The 16,036-nt window shown below is 45.7% G+C and overlaps 7 protein-coding genes across 7 annotated transcripts; 2 read left to right on the top strand and 5 right to left on the bottom strand.

Annotated features, from left to right (window-relative positions):
• Nucleotides 1-886: 886 nt before the first annotated feature.
• On the bottom strand, nucleotides 887-5,960 carry SAMD00019534_008170 (hypothetical protein; the record flags this gene model as incomplete). The annotated part of the gene is made up of 4 exons (XM_012902784.1): nucleotides 887-1,084; nucleotides 1,162-5,100; nucleotides 5,177-5,413; nucleotides 5,490-5,960. The coding sequence occupies 4 exons, from the start codon at nucleotides 5,958-5,960 to the stop codon at nucleotides 887-889; spliced, it is 4,845 nt and encodes a 1,614-aa protein (XP_012758238.1).
• A 1,786-nt stretch (nucleotides 5,961-7,746) lies between these two features.
• On the top strand, nucleotides 7,747-8,506 carry SAMD00019534_008180 (hypothetical protein; the record flags this gene model as incomplete). Its single annotated transcript, XM_012902785.1, has 2 exons — nucleotides 7,747-7,794; nucleotides 7,865-8,506. The coding sequence occupies 2 exons, from the start codon at nucleotides 7,747-7,749 to the stop codon at nucleotides 8,504-8,506; spliced, it is 690 nt and encodes a 229-aa protein (XP_012758239.1).
• Nucleotides 8,507-8,669: 163 nt separating this feature from the next.
• SAMD00019534_008190 (hypothetical protein) lies at nucleotides 8,670-10,362 on the bottom strand (the record flags this gene model as incomplete). The annotated part of the gene is made up of 5 exons (XM_012902786.1): nucleotides 8,670-8,726; nucleotides 8,796-9,090; nucleotides 9,164-9,650; nucleotides 9,730-10,091; nucleotides 10,154-10,362. Coding segments are annotated over 5 exons (1,410 nt in total), but the record flags the coding sequence as incomplete, so codon positions are not given.
• Nucleotides 10,363-10,684: 322 nt separating this feature from the next.
• SAMD00019534_008200 (hypothetical protein) lies at nucleotides 10,685-11,401 on the bottom strand (the record flags this gene model as incomplete). Its single annotated transcript, XM_012902787.1, has 1 exon — nucleotides 10,685-11,401. The coding sequence occupies one exon, from the start codon at nucleotides 11,399-11,401 to the stop codon at nucleotides 10,685-10,687; it is 717 nt and encodes a 238-aa protein (XP_012758241.1).
• A 37-nt stretch (nucleotides 11,402-11,438) lies between these two features.
• SAMD00019534_008210 (hypothetical protein) lies at nucleotides 11,439-12,176 on the bottom strand (the record flags this gene model as incomplete). The annotated part of the gene is made up of 1 exon (XM_012902788.1): nucleotides 11,439-12,176. One exon carries the CDS (start codon nucleotides 12,174-12,176, stop codon nucleotides 11,439-11,441), a length of 738 nt encoding a protein of 245 aa, XP_012758242.1.
• An 895-nt stretch (nucleotides 12,177-13,071) lies between these two features.
• SAMD00019534_008220 (hypothetical protein) lies at nucleotides 13,072-13,908 on the top strand (the record flags this gene model as incomplete). The annotated part of the gene is made up of 2 exons (XM_012902789.1): nucleotides 13,072-13,654; nucleotides 13,739-13,908. Coding segments are annotated over 2 exons (753 nt in total), but the record flags the coding sequence as incomplete, so codon positions are not given.
• A 231-nt stretch (nucleotides 13,909-14,139) lies between these two features.
• SAMD00019534_008230 (hypothetical protein) lies at nucleotides 14,140-15,840 on the bottom strand (the record flags this gene model as incomplete). Its single annotated transcript, XM_012902790.1, has 4 exons — nucleotides 14,140-14,619; nucleotides 14,685-14,831; nucleotides 14,895-15,475; nucleotides 15,549-15,840. Coding segments are annotated over 4 exons (1,500 nt in total), but the record flags the coding sequence as incomplete, so codon positions are not given.
• Between the last annotated feature and the right edge of the window lie 196 nt (nucleotides 15,841-16,036).

Here is a 16,036-nt window from a genome sequence, read left to right on the forward strand (position 1 = left end):
GATTGATTGATTGATTGATTGATTGTGGGGGTGGCCAGTTTGACATGTCTAGATGCCGGGCTGAGGATTGATTGATGGAGTTGCATCATCAAGCGGGCTGACTGTCTGGCACATTGATGGTGCAGAGCTAGGGAATAAAGATGACATGCAGTCCGGCACTTAATATAACCAATCAGAATTGATGTGTGTGTGATTGATGGGTTAGCGTTCGTGGGTGGTGGGAGTGAATGATGATCAGTCAGTATGTGTGTGTGCGTGTGTGTGTGTGGATGRATGATGTGTCAGTGGATAGGCCCGAGTCAGAGTGCAATCGATTTACTACACTATCATCATGTATCAACACCATCAGATACTAGATATATATATATATATGTATAAACACATATATCACATGTTATAAATAGAAATAGAGTAGTGTGGAATGTGGATGTGGTTAGGGTATGATTGATTGATTGATTGATTAAAGTTATCTGTGTGTATGTGTTTGATGAACAACGACAAAGACGTTAACTTTGGATGAACTTGTCAGTGACAAGTTTAAAGATTCAAACACACACTTTGAGTGTGATCAAAGTTACCATATCTGTCAGTGTTAGTATATGGAACTGATCACACACATAATGTGATAACTGTTCCATCTTGGGCTTAGTCATTCTATTAAATTGACAAGTTGTAAACACCGTCGAAAGGTTGGAAGGAACTCAATCCTTACATTCAAAGTAAGTAGAGTGATTATGACGGATTGATGTCATGTGTGTGAGTGCAAGGGAAAGGACGAACGAACCAATCAATCAATCAATCAATCTCCAACAACAACCATGTTGGAATACACGTGAATTGATTAAATATTATATATTAAATGGATGTGTATAGATGGAGGAGGTGATTATCTAAAGATCTTTGGGAAGTTTCTTGGTGCTGGGACTGGCTTCTTCTTCTCCACCTTGGAGGGCACGTCCCATAGATGCAAGGGTGCGGTACTATCATTACATATCGTCCAAACAGTGTTCTGTTGGACTTTGACAATGGACTTGATTCCTTGTTTGCAGTGCTCATTGGAAGCATAGTGCTCATTCTTGGGGTTCTGTTTGTTGTTGATTGATTTGATTTGAATGTTAGTAAGATGTTCACGACTTGGAAGAACATCATCATGTTACATACCGATTGACTGAACCAATTCATGGACTTATCTAGTGAACTGGAGATTACACTATCATCCATTGCCACCAACGAAGTGACAACATCCTTGTGCATCTCGAGTTTGTTCTGCAAGGAGAGGTCACTGTCGTTCTTGATCTTCCATGTGTATACTTTGCCGTCAGAGCCACCGGTCCACACTTCATCCTTCAATGCGAGAACAGAGTGCATGGTGCCATTGGTGTGCTTCCATGAGGCGCTGGACTGCACCTGCATGAACTTGGTCCTGCACAGGAAGATCTGCTGTGGGTTGATGATAAATAGTATACTGGCATATATCGACAGGCCAACAACTGGTCCCTCTGTGATGCTAAAGTTGTCCTTGGGCTCGGCGGTCTTGGCGTCCCAAACGATTACACGTCCACTGGCATCACCTGTGTACACGGAACTCTCGCCACCGGCGTGGAACACAGCGGTGATTGGGGCTGAGTGCGGACTGTTGATCTCGCGCACAATGTCCATCTTGACAATGTCCCACACGTAGATGATGGCCTTGGTCACCTCCCAAACGGTGGAGCCGACCTTGATCATGTTGATGGTCGTGTTGCTATGTTTACATTTAAGCTCGCGGAGCAGTGACGCCTTCTTGCTGTTCCAGAAGCACATGTGGTTGTCCAGTGACTTGGTCCACACGTACTCGCCGGCCTCCACGGCGGCAATCACTTCGATCTTGCGATGCATTGACACCATCGACATGAAGTTGATCGGGTTGTTTCCAATGGGCTTGGCGATGGCCACTCCAGACGATTGCATCGCGTTGGAGTTGAAGTTGCTCATCTCAGAGAGTGACTGGTTGGTTGTGGGTGCTGAGCTGATGATCTTGAGGTTGGCTGTCTGGGAGACGGGTGGCTCCAGTGCAACAGCCGAGTCGACGGTGGGCTTGTTCGACACGGACACTGTGGTGGTTGTTGTGGTGGTGATGCCGCCGCGCAGCTCCTCAAGCTCGCGCACGACGTAGCCAAACGATGGACGCTTCTTGGGGTCGCCGCTCCAGCATTGCTGAATGACGTTGCGTAACTTTACAGGTGTGTCCTCGGGCAGTGTAGGACGGAGGTTCTCCTCACGAATGGCCGTGATGAACTGACGCTCCTTGAGAGAGTACTCCTCAAAGGGGAACTTGCTGGTGAGAACCTCGTAGAGCACCATGGCGAACGAGTATGTATCGGCCTTCTCTGTGTAGTTCTCCTGCTCGGCACCAATGGTCTCGGGTGCCATCCAATGGATCGACTTGAGCAGACCAGACACTGAGGGCACTGACTGCTGACTCAGACCGAAATCGGCAATCTTGGCCACAACTGGGGCGTCCTCGTGCAACGAGCAGATAAAGATGTTGGGCGAACGAAGATCACGATGGACGATGGGTGGGTTCAGCGCCTGCATGTACTCGAGACCGCGGGCAATGTCCAGCATGACTCTTGTCTTGAGGTTCCAGCTCATGGGCTCGCCACAGCGAAGTCGCTTGTAGAGATCGCCCATGGGGATGTACTCCATCACCATTCTGGGCGGGCTGAACATCAGACCGAGCAGACGCACCAGGTTCGGGTGCTTTAGGTCGCTCATGATAAAGACCTCGCGCTGGAACTCCTGGAACTTCTCGACCATCTCTTCAGTCTCCTGGTTCTCCTGTAGTAGCAACGACTTGATGGCGATGACTTGGCCACCCTTGACCATCTTACCCTTGTGCACGAGACCAAAGGCTCCCTTACCAATCTGCTTCTCGTACTCAACTTCGTTGTCCTTGAGCACGGGCACCTTGTTGGCGACAAGATCTGGTGCAACGCGAGATACTGGCACTGGCACGTTGGGATCATTGCGACAGTAGAGGTTGGGCTTGCCCTCCTGGAGCGCAGAGATACAGCTGCTGAAATCAAAGAAGAATGGCTCGGAGCGGGGGTTGTTCTCGATACAATGGTTGCAAGGCAAGAGACGTCCGACGTTGGGTAGGTTCAGGTAGAAGTTGTTGAGCAGCGAGTCAACAGTGAAGATCAGCTGCTGGAGGAAGTGGGCGGCGCTGCTGTCCTGGTCGGCGTTGTTGAAGGAGCGCACCTCGATCGTCAGCTTGTATGAGTCGGCTGAGCCAAAGTTCTTGCGCTTCTTGAATGTGACGAGGGCCTGCTGTTTCTGCGACGCCGTGTTGATGATGTCCAAGAGGATACCGTTCCTCCAGTAGGTCTTGACGATGATGCCAGAGATGTGAAGGATACGTAGCAGCAACCTGGAGAAGAAGCCCAGCGGCATGAACTCAAAGTTGTAGTCGCGGCCAAAGAAATGTACATTTTGCTTCGTCTCCACCAGGTCGGCCGTGGGCATCCACTCGCGCTCAATGATCTTGAGGATCTCAAGCTCGGGCTCCTCGGGCAGCAGTGATGGAATGAGTGAGCGGCCCTCGACCTCAACGCGGCCAGGCAACTCGTAGGCAACCTCGAACTTCTCCAGAATCTTGAGCAGGACGGGCCACAACGAGGGATCGTAGCGGCCACCCCAGATGGAGGTCAGCTCGTTGTGCACCAGGATACCCTTCTTGATCCAGTTGTGCGAGAATGTGATCAAACTGCTCATGACGTCGGCCAGCCACTGGGGATCCAGTACGACAAGGTGCTTGAGCGACGGTGTGTTGTAGTGCAGGATGATGCCGAGGTTGTGCAAGAATGCGGTGGCGCCTGGCAGGTCGTCTGGTAGCTTCATGTGGGAGAGTTCAGCTTCGCGCTCATACTCGCTAAACTCGATATAGCGGTCCTTGACCGATTGGGAGCTGCTGCCGCTCATTGACAGACTGTTAGAGCTGCCCAAATTGAGCGACGATGGGCCGGCGGCAAACATCTTGCCGGGGTTGGCGCCACGTCTGGTGAGACGGTGCTCCAGCAGGATGTAGGTGCCCGGGATGTCTTTCTTGATGAGACCGCTCTTCTCGGCCTCCTGGCTCAGTTTCTTCTTCAGGTCCTTGACACCCTTGCCAGTGTTGCAGCTGACAAAGCAGACAGGGTCCTTCACTCTGGTCAGGCCCATGAAGGACCTCTTGATGATCATCTCACACTCGTTCAGTTGCTCCTGTGTGCAGACGTCGGTGTGGGTGCCGACAAAGAACAGCGCTGGCTTGATACCGTACTCGCAGATGGACTTGATCTGACGGATCCAGTACTCGACACGCTCGGCCCAGTTGGCATCGGTGAGCTTAAAGACCACGAGGTAGAGGGCACGGCTCGTCAAGAAGAACTGATGAGTTGGGTAGAACACCTGCTGGCCACCAAAGTCCCAGGCAGAGAAGTCGATCTTCTTGCCCTTGACGGTCTGGATCTTGACACCCTCGGTGGAGATGGTGTCTCCGGTGACCTGCAGCTCTCCCTTCTTCTTCTTGGAGCCGGTCAAGGCCTGCAGCAAACTGGTCTTGCCGACACCCTCCTGACCGACAAACATCAGCTTCACCTTCTTCCAGATCTCGCAGTTCTGGCGCTCCAATATATTCCTGCAGAAGGACAGCAAGTTCTTGGTGCCGCTGGCAATGACGGCGGGCGGGAAGTCGCTGAGCGGGTTGCCCTGCAACTCGAGGATCTTGAGGTCCTTCAAGTAGCTGACCTCGAGTGGGATGTTCTCGAGACGATTGTCTCGCAGAATGAGGATGCGCAGACTCTTGAGGTCCTGGATCTCCTTGGGCAGCTCGGTGATCCTGTTGTCACTGAGGTCCAACTCGACGAGGTGTGTGCACTTCTCTGTGATTGACCTTGGGAATCGCATCAGGTTCGACCTGGTCAGCGACAACCTCTTTGGCTTCTTCATCTCATTAGTCTCGACCACTGCGCTCAGCAGTGCCATCGTTCCAGTGACCACCAATGCATTGCTGTTATGTGCCAACAATGAATCGAATACGATTGCATGTCCAGCTTTATGTGCTGCTGATAATTGTTCCTGTTTTGTTTGTTTGAATGAATGTGTAAGTATGATTGATTGATTGGAGTTGGATTGTTGGATTGGTGATGCTTACAGCAGATACATCTGAACGAATGACAAGATCCAATGCATCTACATCACCTCTGGTACAGGCATCGGTCAAAGCCAATTGTTTCTTTATACGTGACACAGCCTCTACGACTGAGTTGTAGACAATGTTTGCTCCATCATTGTCCTTCCACTCAATGAATGGCCATTTGTTCTGGATCATCTTCAGGTCCTTTATGTAGCTGAGTGCTGGTCCAATGTTCATTCCGACAAATATTGTTGGCTACGCATACAAACATATTAGTACGACTGGTCACATGATCGTAGTCATCGTCGTCGTGGGTTGTCGATCAACTTACAATTAACAATTGTTGTGGCTGTGATTGTCCAGAGGCATTGAGTGTGAGCGATAGGTTACCCAATAGCTTCTTAAAGTCGTCTATGCACTGCTTGTGCTTGGTGTCAAAGACGTAGATGTTGCATATGGCCTGCTGTGGAGTGGCGTCGGGCATGTCGAGCTCCTCGTCCTTGTCGTCGCCCAGATCGTCGTCGTCGTCGGTGTTGCCCGACATCATCTTGGAGTCTGCCGAGTCGGTGTCGTTAAAGATGATGCGGTAGGGCGTGCACTCGCGGATGATTGTCAGCGGTGCGCTGATGCCGTTCAACTGGATGATGACACGCTCCTTCTCGGCGCCGATCACATCGACGTAGATCGGTTCGTATACTGGCTGCGCTGTTTGCGACGCTGACATGTTCATTGAAGCATTCGACGTTGTACTATACACTCCATTATGAGCGTTGTTATTGACAACATTGTCTGCCTCCATCATCATTGTTTGTTTTTTATCCTTTTCCAACAACAATGTTTAATCTAAATATGTGTTATTACTATATATATATATATATATAATATATAATGAAACAACTTATTATTTGTTTGTTATGTTTGGTTTGATATTTGTTTGATTGATTGAGTATGAATGAATGAATGAATGAATGATTGAATGTTCTGTTTAACTAACAAACTAACTATACTTCTAGAAGTAATGTATGTATATGTATCTTAATAAGAGATAGATGAGTGTATTATTACAGCAACAATAACAATAACAACAACAAACAAGTACAAACTTAAGATAGAAAGATAGATATAGAATGAATGAATGAGTGTGTGTGTGTGAGGGTGTGTGTGTGTTGTGGTGGATATGGTGAATGATTTGGTGTTTGGTTTGAAGTGAGAGAGAAAGTGGTGTTGTTGTTGTCTTTCACTCAAAAACACAAACAAAAAAAAATTAAAAAATCAATCAATGAGAGTGCGTTGAAACAACCTCCCATCCACACACACAAAACTGATTGTTGTTGCCACTTTGAATGGATGGACCTCTCAACACACACACTAAAGATATCTATGACTATGAACGGTTATTAAAAGTGCCCCAACAGTAGGCCTTGTGTACAATTCGACACTACCCTTTATGGGTTTGATCATTCATTGAGCTGCGCCGACGATCAATGCCAACGTCTATGTTTGAGGCCCTGTCTCTAGCCTGTCCATTACCTTCATGATGATCATTGCAGTATGACTGACCTGATCTTCATTCAAATATTCCCTATCTATCTCTATCTATTGTTAGATACACTCAATCAATCAGTCAATCAAATAATGAATGATAGTGCTAAGAGCATGATGATGATGATGTTGAGGGAGAGTGAGTGAGAGTCTGAATTTAGGATTGTCTCATTATAGAAGTGTAGTAAGGATCAATCCACTTACTTTCCGTGTCGGTGTCGTCGTCAGGTATTCGTCCATGAGAGACTCTCAAATTGACTAAGTCAATCAATCATTCCATACCCCAACACTCGATATCATTCAATCAATGCTCTATTATCCTATAATTGCCCTATTATGTTCAATCAGAACACACCTGACTCTCATCAACACGCTCACCTTCCATCACCACCAACACACACACACAACCACCACAAGTGTCAACAACACGAATGTCAACAATGACCCCGCCACACACACGCACTCATATTCACACACTCATCAGTCAATCAATCAACAAGTCAGACTTGTCAATCTGAGATAATAATATATGTCGTAGAAGATAATGGACATTGACATGCTAATCATGGGCGATCGGATTACATAATTTCTCATTGGTTATCATCCACTTCCATCGCATTCCAGTGTAGTAGATACATCCGTCCTGTTTCTATTGCTCCATCCATCCATCAATACATCCATTCATCCAGAGAGTTTGAATAGCCATCAATATCTGGACAATTCGTAATTCGCAATTGTTACACTCTGATATAAGCACCAACTCACTCACTCATTCACATCAATATCAACAATAATTAATCATTCATTCAATCAATTATCAAATACATATTATTATTATATATTATTATTATTGTAATTATTTATAATATCTAGATATGTCATCAGATTTATTATTCCAATATAAGTCTATATTAAAGACAAGGAAAACATCATTGTTGTGGACAATATTTGCTATTTCTCTGGCATTATGTACTTTGATCACAGTTTCATTCAGTACCAACTGGTACTCAATCTCTTACGTCAACTCATATCGATATGATCGTCGCATGGAACACATCAACTTTGATATTGTCTATACTACTTATGATGCATTCGTATGTTGTTTGAATAATTAATTATTGGAACCATTCCAGACTTACTTACTCCTCCCCCATCAACAATCAGAATTCTGAAAGTGACCTAGTACACACTCAAAGAGATAATGTTAGGATGACATTGTTGGCATGCTTGGTCTTGGAGGTGATGTCGTTGGCATGTTTGTTGGGAACTCTGGCCAGCTTTGTGGTGTACCTTGGATTGAAGCGCGAGGCCGCTAGGAAGGCACTCAATGTGTTCTCAGTGCTGCTGGCAGTATTCCAGGCAAGCGTCGTGTTTGTATTCCTCACATTCACAGCCAACCTCAAGAAGGACAACTACCGCGGATGTCACGGTCGCTTCTTCTGTGACTCATTCATTGGCGAGAACACCTATCTCAAGTGGGGTGCCAAGTCTGGCTATTGGTGCGCCATCGCCAGCTTCTTTGTGTCGCTGGTCAATGTGTTGTTCAACTACCTGCTGCACGCCACCGCTCGCCAGATCCAGCGCACCAGCAAGCAACAACATCTGCAGCAGCAGACCAAGCAGCCGGCCATCGAGGTGACGCTGCCCGATCGCTCGGCCACCATCGTGTTGCCATCCAACTTTGAGATCAATCCAAACCTGCTCTATAGGTTCAACGAGTCCACAGACAAGACATCAATCAGACAATATGTTCTGCAAGCTGCCACTACAACATCGATGAATGTCAACTCTGCCATTGTTGTCTAAGCCAGTCTGGTCGCCATGTGTTTGTTATGAATAAAATGTCGTCGTCGTCGGCGGTAGGTAGGTCGATGCTTCCGTCCGTCAGTCCACATCTCATTAGTTAATGTAATGTACATTGATTGAGTATAACCTTTAATCATCATTCGAACTATTCACGTCTCAACTATATGATTGGTTCTCTATCCTCGTACTTAAACTCTTGTAACTTGTTGGTATCCTCATCCTGGAATTGATTGAATGAATGAATTAGTATGATTGATTGATTGATTGAGTGGATGATGATGGAACTTACGTAGAAGTCTGAGTAGTTGGTCTGGTGATTGTATAATGAGACGCCAGCCATGTGATTCCTGATTGATGATTGATCCTTGCCATCCTTCCACATGATGATGGTGTTGTCCGAGCCACCAGTGGCAATGGAGTGATCACCTAGTACCGTGACACACTTGATATAATCAGTATGTCCTCTAATCTCACCGATTGGTATTGGCTTCAAAGGTGCACTCTTCTTCTTTGTCTCAACATCTCTCATGTTCCAAGCCCACATAGTCAGCTTTGGATCATCTCCCCATGTTATGATCCTTGTACTTTTGATTGATTGATTGAATGAGTGAGTGAGCGGAATGATTCCATCATCATCGTTATTGATGTAATACATACTTATCGTATAATGTCAATGCACCATTGATCTCTGTCTTGTGATCGGGATTGTCTGGAGAGTACTCGAGTAAGAGGTTGCCATGAGTGTCAAAGATTCCAAAGCCTTTGTAGATGGTGGCCAGGATATAGTTCTCGGTGATCTGGTACAATGAGCTGATTGATCGGTTGCACGAGTAGTGTGCCACCTGTGTAAAGTCTGTGCTGCTCCAGATGATCAACGTCTTGTCGTTGGCCGGCTTGGGCGCACTGATCAAACTCTTGAGACGTGGTGACTCGTTGGCCTTGCTTGACTTGTCCGGATCACTTGGTCGCGAACCCGACACAAAGTACTTGTCCGATATATTGAGCAGACAGTTGACTGAACCATTATGGCCGCCCAATGTCATTGGAGGCAGTGACTCATTCAATCTATATGCGATCAGGAATGGGCTAGTTGACTCGGCTGTCACTATATAGTTGTTATTTACACAGAGTATAGCGTTGGTACCTATTTGATTGATTGTGATCGAGTGATGGGTAAGTTCCTTGTGTACCAGGGCCAGGGCAAGGGTCTAAGGGGTACATACATGGCGATGACTTGGCAATGGAACGATTATAGTCTCCATTCTCAAACCATAGATGTAGGCTATCTCCAATGGATGCTGAGCAGAAACCACCGGGTATCTTCTCGAGATACTTGATGGTCTCGACATGTTGAAGTAGTGTACGTATTGGCTCCAAGTAGTATGATTTTGAGCTCTCATTGTACACTGGCTTGGACAGGTCCCACATCTTTATCGATTTGTCCATTGATCCCGATACCAATATATTACCATTCAGTGACAACAAACATGTCACACGATTTGTATGTCCAATCAATTCCATAATATTCCTTCCTGTCTCAATTGACCATATATATATAATGTAATCATCCCCTGCTGATGCCAACCTTCATTGTTCATCATCATGTTAGTTAGTTGATTCGATGATTGATCGAGTGACATCACATACCTCTTCTCATCAATCTTTAATAATACTTTAACAGGCTCTGTATGTGCACTTAGTATTTGTATTTCATTTAGAGTTGGTAGAGGATTGTCTTGGAGTGATGTCTGTGATGAACCTGATGTATTCAGACTCTGTGCACCACCTGTACTTTGATGATCATCCTCTTCCTTCTTCTTCCTACTAGAGAACAGACTATTGAACAGTCCAGACATTCTATTCTCTCTCTATCTCTTTGTATGTGTGTATATGTATGTGTGTGATTGAATGAATGAATGAATGGATTTATGAATGAATGTGTTTGAATGAAGTTTGAGATCACAAGTCATTGTTGCATGGTCCATTGACCCCTCCCATTTGCATTCTTGCTTCTTTGATCAATTTGGATTTTTCGGGTGATTGTTCCCAAAGTCAGATTGTTCAATCGGCTGTCCCAAGTGGTCGAACCGGATCTAAAGGGTCGGTTGAGAATGATCATTCGATCAATCACCTGTATATATTCTATATCTATCCCTGTCAGATATATTTATTAATTAATTAATACTCTGGCTCATACTCCTCATCAATGTCATAGGTGACGATATTGTCAGACTCGACTGGACGAATTGATTGAAGATAGCTAAAGTAGTTGGTGGGGTCGTAGAGTGACTTGATCTCGCGCAGACGTGGATAGTTCTCGGCGTAGTACATCTGCTCCCAGTTGTCGAGCTCGTCGTCTTGGTAGTTTTGGTAGGCCTCGGGCACGGAGTAGTCCAGCATCGAGTTGTAGGTGCGCTTGATCCAATCGTGGTAGGCCTTGCTCTTGTCGCCAGACACCCAGCTGCTCAGCCACACGGCATTCCATGGGTAGCTGCGATGCACAAAGGCAGTGGCGTTTCTCTCCTGGTCGAGGACGGCGCCGCCCGTCCAGTAGAGGTTCAAGCGGCCTGTGTTGTACTTGAAGTCGGTGATGGGCGAGCGCTCGAGGGCACGGCGAATGGCACGGATCGTCCAGCGGTCGAGCTGGTAGAGGAACGTGTTCTTGGTGTATGAGCGACGGCCCTTGGGGTCGGTGCCACTGGCCACTGTCTTGTAGAACGACTGGAGGCTCACGCTGAAGCTGGTGGGGAGGATACCGCTGATGTTGCGGAACACGCCACACACGCTCTCGCCAGCCTCGGGTGCGCCGTTGGAGAAGCAGGACAATGCCACGGAGGGGGTGGACAGGTTGCCCGAGCGCCAGCCGGTGAAGTAAAGGTTGACTTCGTTGGGCATGGTCTCGGCGTAGGTGTCAACGAATGCCAGCACTTTCTCAAAGTCGGTCCAGTTGTAGGTGATCCAGGCCGAGTAGTAGGTTGGACGCAGGTTGTACACTTGGTAAGTAATCTTTGTGACGACACCAAAGCTTCCGTGGCCACCGCCGCGCAGTGCCCAGAACCAAGTCGGTGTTTTGTGTGGCGTTGGCCACGACCACAGTGAGGTTGGCCAGGACGACTTCCAGCTCGCGAACATTGTCGACGGCTGCGCCATAGACTGAGGCCAGCTCGTTGGCACCACCACCCAGCGACAGGCCACCAATACCAACAGAGGGACAGTTGCCGCCTGGAGTACCAACGCCAAAAGTATTGATCGAGTAGTTGTAGAACTCCACCCAACGGTTGCCTGGCTGGGCAGTGATGGTCATCGAGGTGGGGTCGAACGAGATGTTCTTCATTGTGGACAGGTCAATGACTACACGATCATCGAGCACCGACAAAAGTGAAGCGGAATGACCTCCGGACTTGACCGACACCTGGAGGCTGTTGGTCTGTGCGTACTCCAGTGCCAGCTTGACACCATCAGCGCTCTGTGGCTGGAGGACGAGGACAGGCAGACGTGAGTAACGAGCATTGTAGCCAGTTCTAACGTTGTTATAGGTGGAGTCGGCTGGGGCGATGATATTGCCCTTGAACAGAACCTTTAGCTGTGCCAATGTGAGTGCATTGGTTGGGCCAAATGCAAACGCCAACAATACAGTTGTCAATAGTAATATTACTTGTATCTGTTTCATTGTTATTTATAAGATGAATGAATGAATGACAATACTAGTTAACTTCGGGAAGTGATAAATAAGTAGTACTTGAGTATAATGAGGGAAAGTGAGGTAGTAGTCACGATGAAGGTCCTTGAGGTTGTCTTTAGGTTGGCGGGTGTTGGCCCGCCTGGAACCCCACGAACGTCACTCGCATGAGCACATATCTGATAATATGTGCAAAGACATGTGAGTGGGGGTAGTTCCACCTCGTGCCCGTTCTACAGGGCAATCTAAATCACGAACCAAATTAAGGGCGTGGACTAAATGCCTAAATTATCAACTTCTTGACATATATCTAATATCTGGCATTTTCAGATAGACAATAACTATCATAGATAGACGAGTGAATGCGCGAGTTCAGATATTAGATATATGTCAATGTTGGAACAATTGGAATGAGGGAGATTGTACAAGATATTCAATTAATGAATATCTTTCTATAGTCTGTATTCATCCAAATATACTGATATTGTAGAAACCTTCCATTGTCAATAGTTTGTGTTATTATCAATTATAACATTAATTATTATTTGTAGATAATCAATATCATCAAACACTGGAAATGAGCATCAATGTTTTATTGAACAAAGATGTTGATGAAGTTATTGTTGTGTTTGAGTGGGTGTGAGCTTCCAATCAACCACCTTAGCTTGGGAAAGCTGGGACTTGTGTGTGTTGAACGGGCACCTTTTAATTAAAGATGGAAATTTCATTCAATGTTGATAACATCCCAACACAACAATCCACCATCTAACCAACCACCTGTAATATCATACTTATCTATCTGTTTATATATATTATCTATCTCTCTAAAGGATAAGTAATAACATAACTTTATAATATTATTATTATTTAAAGAAAGAAAGAAAGAATGAGTTTAATTGTTAGTTTGCCAAATGAACAGATACCTGCAAATGTTGCTGCATCTGGAAACATGTTGGATGTGGACAAGGTTGCTGCGTCAACATCTACTCAGACATCTAGTACAATAGATTGGACAACAGTTCATTGTGATGATGAGTTGGATACATGGTTAGCATCAACAACAACAACAAATCAATTGGTACTCATACCAAAGCCAACAGAGGGTATCCTCATTAGGACGATCCATAACATACCATGCAAGATATTACCAATAGCTGCATATGTAGAGACATTGGATGTTGCTGACACTGTTGGACAAGTGCTCAATATGAGGAAGGGATTCTCCAACAGGTTCACTGCGAGCAAGGCGTTGAAGGCATTGATCAGCGAGGGTGTCGCCGGTTGTGACAGTTGTCACGAGGTCACAACAAAGTTTGACTACATCCTAGAGACCATCAAGGATGAGAGCAAGCAACCTTTCAGTGACCCTGTGTCCGTCGTACCATCACAACTCTGTCAGTCCGTCCTTTTCTATGTGTACAGTTTTGGAAAGTTGGAACAACGCCAGAGAGACTATCTCGTTGAACAAGGTTGGTTATATTGATACTCGCGGTTACCCTTATGAGGGAGGCATAGACTAACCTGATCTTCTCCCTACCTTCCTATAATGACAGGAGTAAACACACTCAAGACAATCAACAACAGTGACTACATGCTTGTGCCTGTGTTTAGGAATGATGCATTCATCAAGACACGTTCCGGCAATGACGTTGTTGCAACTTCCATCTCCTACGATGATGTTGTTGATTACATTTGTGGAGATGGATTCCCCAAGTGGTCACAATAAGTAATTGCCGGCAATGCCAGGCCGTTCCAGGCCAGGCAAGGACATGGAGTAAGTCTGCTAGGCATAAGGACGCCTAGCTGACTTGTGTACATAGTTATCCAAAGATAAAGAAGAATAAGAGGAAGCATGGCCAACGTAGTGGCCAGTGTCTGTATTGTATACACGTTCATTTATTCATTCATTTAGTTCCAACAGGTGGATGTTGTGACTGGGAGGAATCCCTCCTCACTGGCCTTCAGGTGGAGGAGGAGGTTGAGCACCACCAGGTCCTGATGGTGGCTGTTGATAAGGTGGTGGAGTTTGTTGTTGCTGTTGTTGCTGTCGATAGAAGAGAGGTATTGGTGATTGTTGTTGTTGTTGTTGCTGTTGTTGTTGATTGGCCTGGATCTGACTTAATTGATTGACAATGTATAATTGGTACTCTTCCAACGTCTTCATCTTGGACTCGAGAGCCTCTCTTGACTTGCGCTCCACCTCAAATGCTTCCTTGAGCTCGGCTTCCTTTACAGTGTTGTTCACCTCTGGTTCCTTCTCTGTGTTTATAAGACTGAGTATCTGTTTCTTATAACGTCTGTCTCGTCCAAAGTTCTTTGTAGCCTCAATATACTTCATACAGAAGTATGCCTCTTGTGTATTGAACGTCACTCTATTGGCTGCCAACAAGTGTGATCGTTGCCATTTGAATCTCTTCCAAACTACTTGTATCAACTATATTGATTAAGTTAGTGAGGGATGAATCAATTGATTGAACGAATGACCTAATGGATACATACTGCGGCGGCTGAGTTGCGTTCACGCTCTTGGACTTCCAGAAGATAGATGTAGTTCATTATTGGTCTTTGATGTGGAGTTGGTCGTGTAAGATGGCTGAACTGTTCAATTAGACATGCCAGAGTGAACAAACCGAGTACAGATGACATCTAATAAATTTGATGGATAGAGGTTAGTGTGGAGGCCTTGGACTCCACTTTCCGGCAACTTACAATAGCTCCAAACCTTCCAAAGAATGTGACAGGGTTGTAATGGTCATAGGTGTCGGTCGGCCAGCCAGTGAACATGCTTATGAATGATATATACAATGAGACGGCATAGGTGAACTGATGCTGTGCCTCGCGCTCAAACACATAGATTATATGCGAGCAGATAAAGATGATGAACAGAGTGAATGGGATGAAGGTCATCAAAGGACGCTGATACAACAACGTCTTCAAACTGAGTGACCAGTTGAACTTGGGCGGCACCTCATTCTTGGCCTTATACTTGTCGGTGATCTTCTGTCTGATTCGATAGACACGTGAGAAGTCGCGGTAGAGACGGCCAAACATGTAGATACGCAGCCACATGAGTAGGCCCCACTTGGGATCATTCCATACGTGGATGGGACCACTTGCGAATGGTATTGGTTGGACCAGACATATGATGACCTCTGTCCAAAAGAGTGGCGCCAGTGTAGTCGACCTAAGTACATTCAAAGGTGTCACACGGAATCCTCTCGCTCTCTTTGTCATCCATCCATGAGTAACATGTGATAACAACAGGCGATAATAGTCCATCAATTGACATACTACATATATGAATGAAAGAGTTTGAGTATGAGTATGAGTGAGCCATGCCATGCCAATACTTTGCCAACATACAAAGTACTAGGGTTGAGAAGAATATTGTCATGCGGAGTGCTTTGGTCCTGCCGTCGATCAGCAGGGAGGTACCATTCCATGACAGTTGTAACTCGACGATCATTAGAATGATACCAGTTAGACCATTGAGAGAGATGTACAGATATCTATTCCTAAGCAATGCGTCTGCCTTTTGTTGTTCCAATTCACTCTTGAACGATTGCATTGCCACGACCGAAGTCGAAGGCTGTATCATAAATTCACTCTCATCGTTTAGACGATGTAGATTAATAAGTAGTTTCCTCCTACTCATTCGTCAACTGTCTATTCTCTTCTATATTCTTTTCTCTTTCTCTTTGTTTGTTTGATTTGAAACTGGTATCCAAGTATGTCCTGTCAATGACTTGTATGAATTTATGTATGTTATATGTATGAATATATTTATATTATAATTGAAGGGCCACTTTACAATGAACTAGATATATCCTTGTATCTCAGTCAACTCTTGA

This window comes from Acytostelium subglobosum (genome assembly GCF_000787575.1).
Source record: "Acytostelium subglobosum LB1 DNA, scaffold: scaffold2, whole genome shotgun sequence".
In the NCBI taxonomy this organism is placed as follows: Eukaryota; Evosea; class Eumycetozoa; order Acytosteliales; family Acytosteliaceae; genus Acytostelium; species Acytostelium subglobosum.